Source organism: Lipotes vexillifer, unplaced genomic scaffold, assembly GCF_000442215.2.
Source record: "Lipotes vexillifer unplaced genomic scaffold, Lipotes_vexillifer_v1.1 scaffold492, whole genome shotgun sequence".
NCBI lineage: Eukaryota > Metazoa > Chordata > Mammalia > Artiodactyla > Lipotidae > Lipotes > Lipotes vexillifer.
In genome coordinates, this window is record NW_006780910.1 from 629,746 (window position 1) to 630,094 (window position 349).

At 70.2% G+C, this 349-nt stretch overlaps 1 protein-coding gene across 1 annotated transcript in view; it reads left to right on the top strand.

The window, feature by feature from the left end:
- The first annotated feature begins 224 nt into the window (after positions 1-224).
- Positions 225-349, top strand: part of ASCL1 (achaete-scute family bHLH transcription factor 1) — a 767-nt gene continuing 642 nt past the window's right edge. The window contains exon 1 of the mRNA XM_007454271.1: positions 225-346. Within this exon, the coding sequence (XP_007454333.1) occupies positions 225-346 (122 nt within the window). The remainder of the gene's footprint in view (positions 347-349) is intronic.

A 349-nucleotide genomic window follows, 5' to 3' on the forward strand; every position in this document is an offset into this window, starting at 1 on the left:
AGGGGGCAGGAGGTGAAGCAGCTGCACCTTCCTTGCTCCACCCTAAGAAGTCTCCCGGGGATTCTGTATTTTTGTAACTTCCCCCCGGGCTCCCTCTTCATCTCTCCCCTTCTCTCCCTCTCTGTTCGTGGCCCCCCGGTCCTGTCTGTGTCCCCCCAGCGCGCGCCCCGCACCTCGCGTCCCCGGATCGCTCCGATCCCGCGACTCCTCGCCGGCCGCTGCGCATGGAGAGCTCTGCCAAGATGGAGAGCGGCGGCGCAGGCCCGCAGCCCTTCCTGCCGCCCGCAGCCTGCTTCTTTGCCACGGCCGCGGCGGCGGCTGCGGCGGCGGCGGCGGCGCAGAGCGCGCA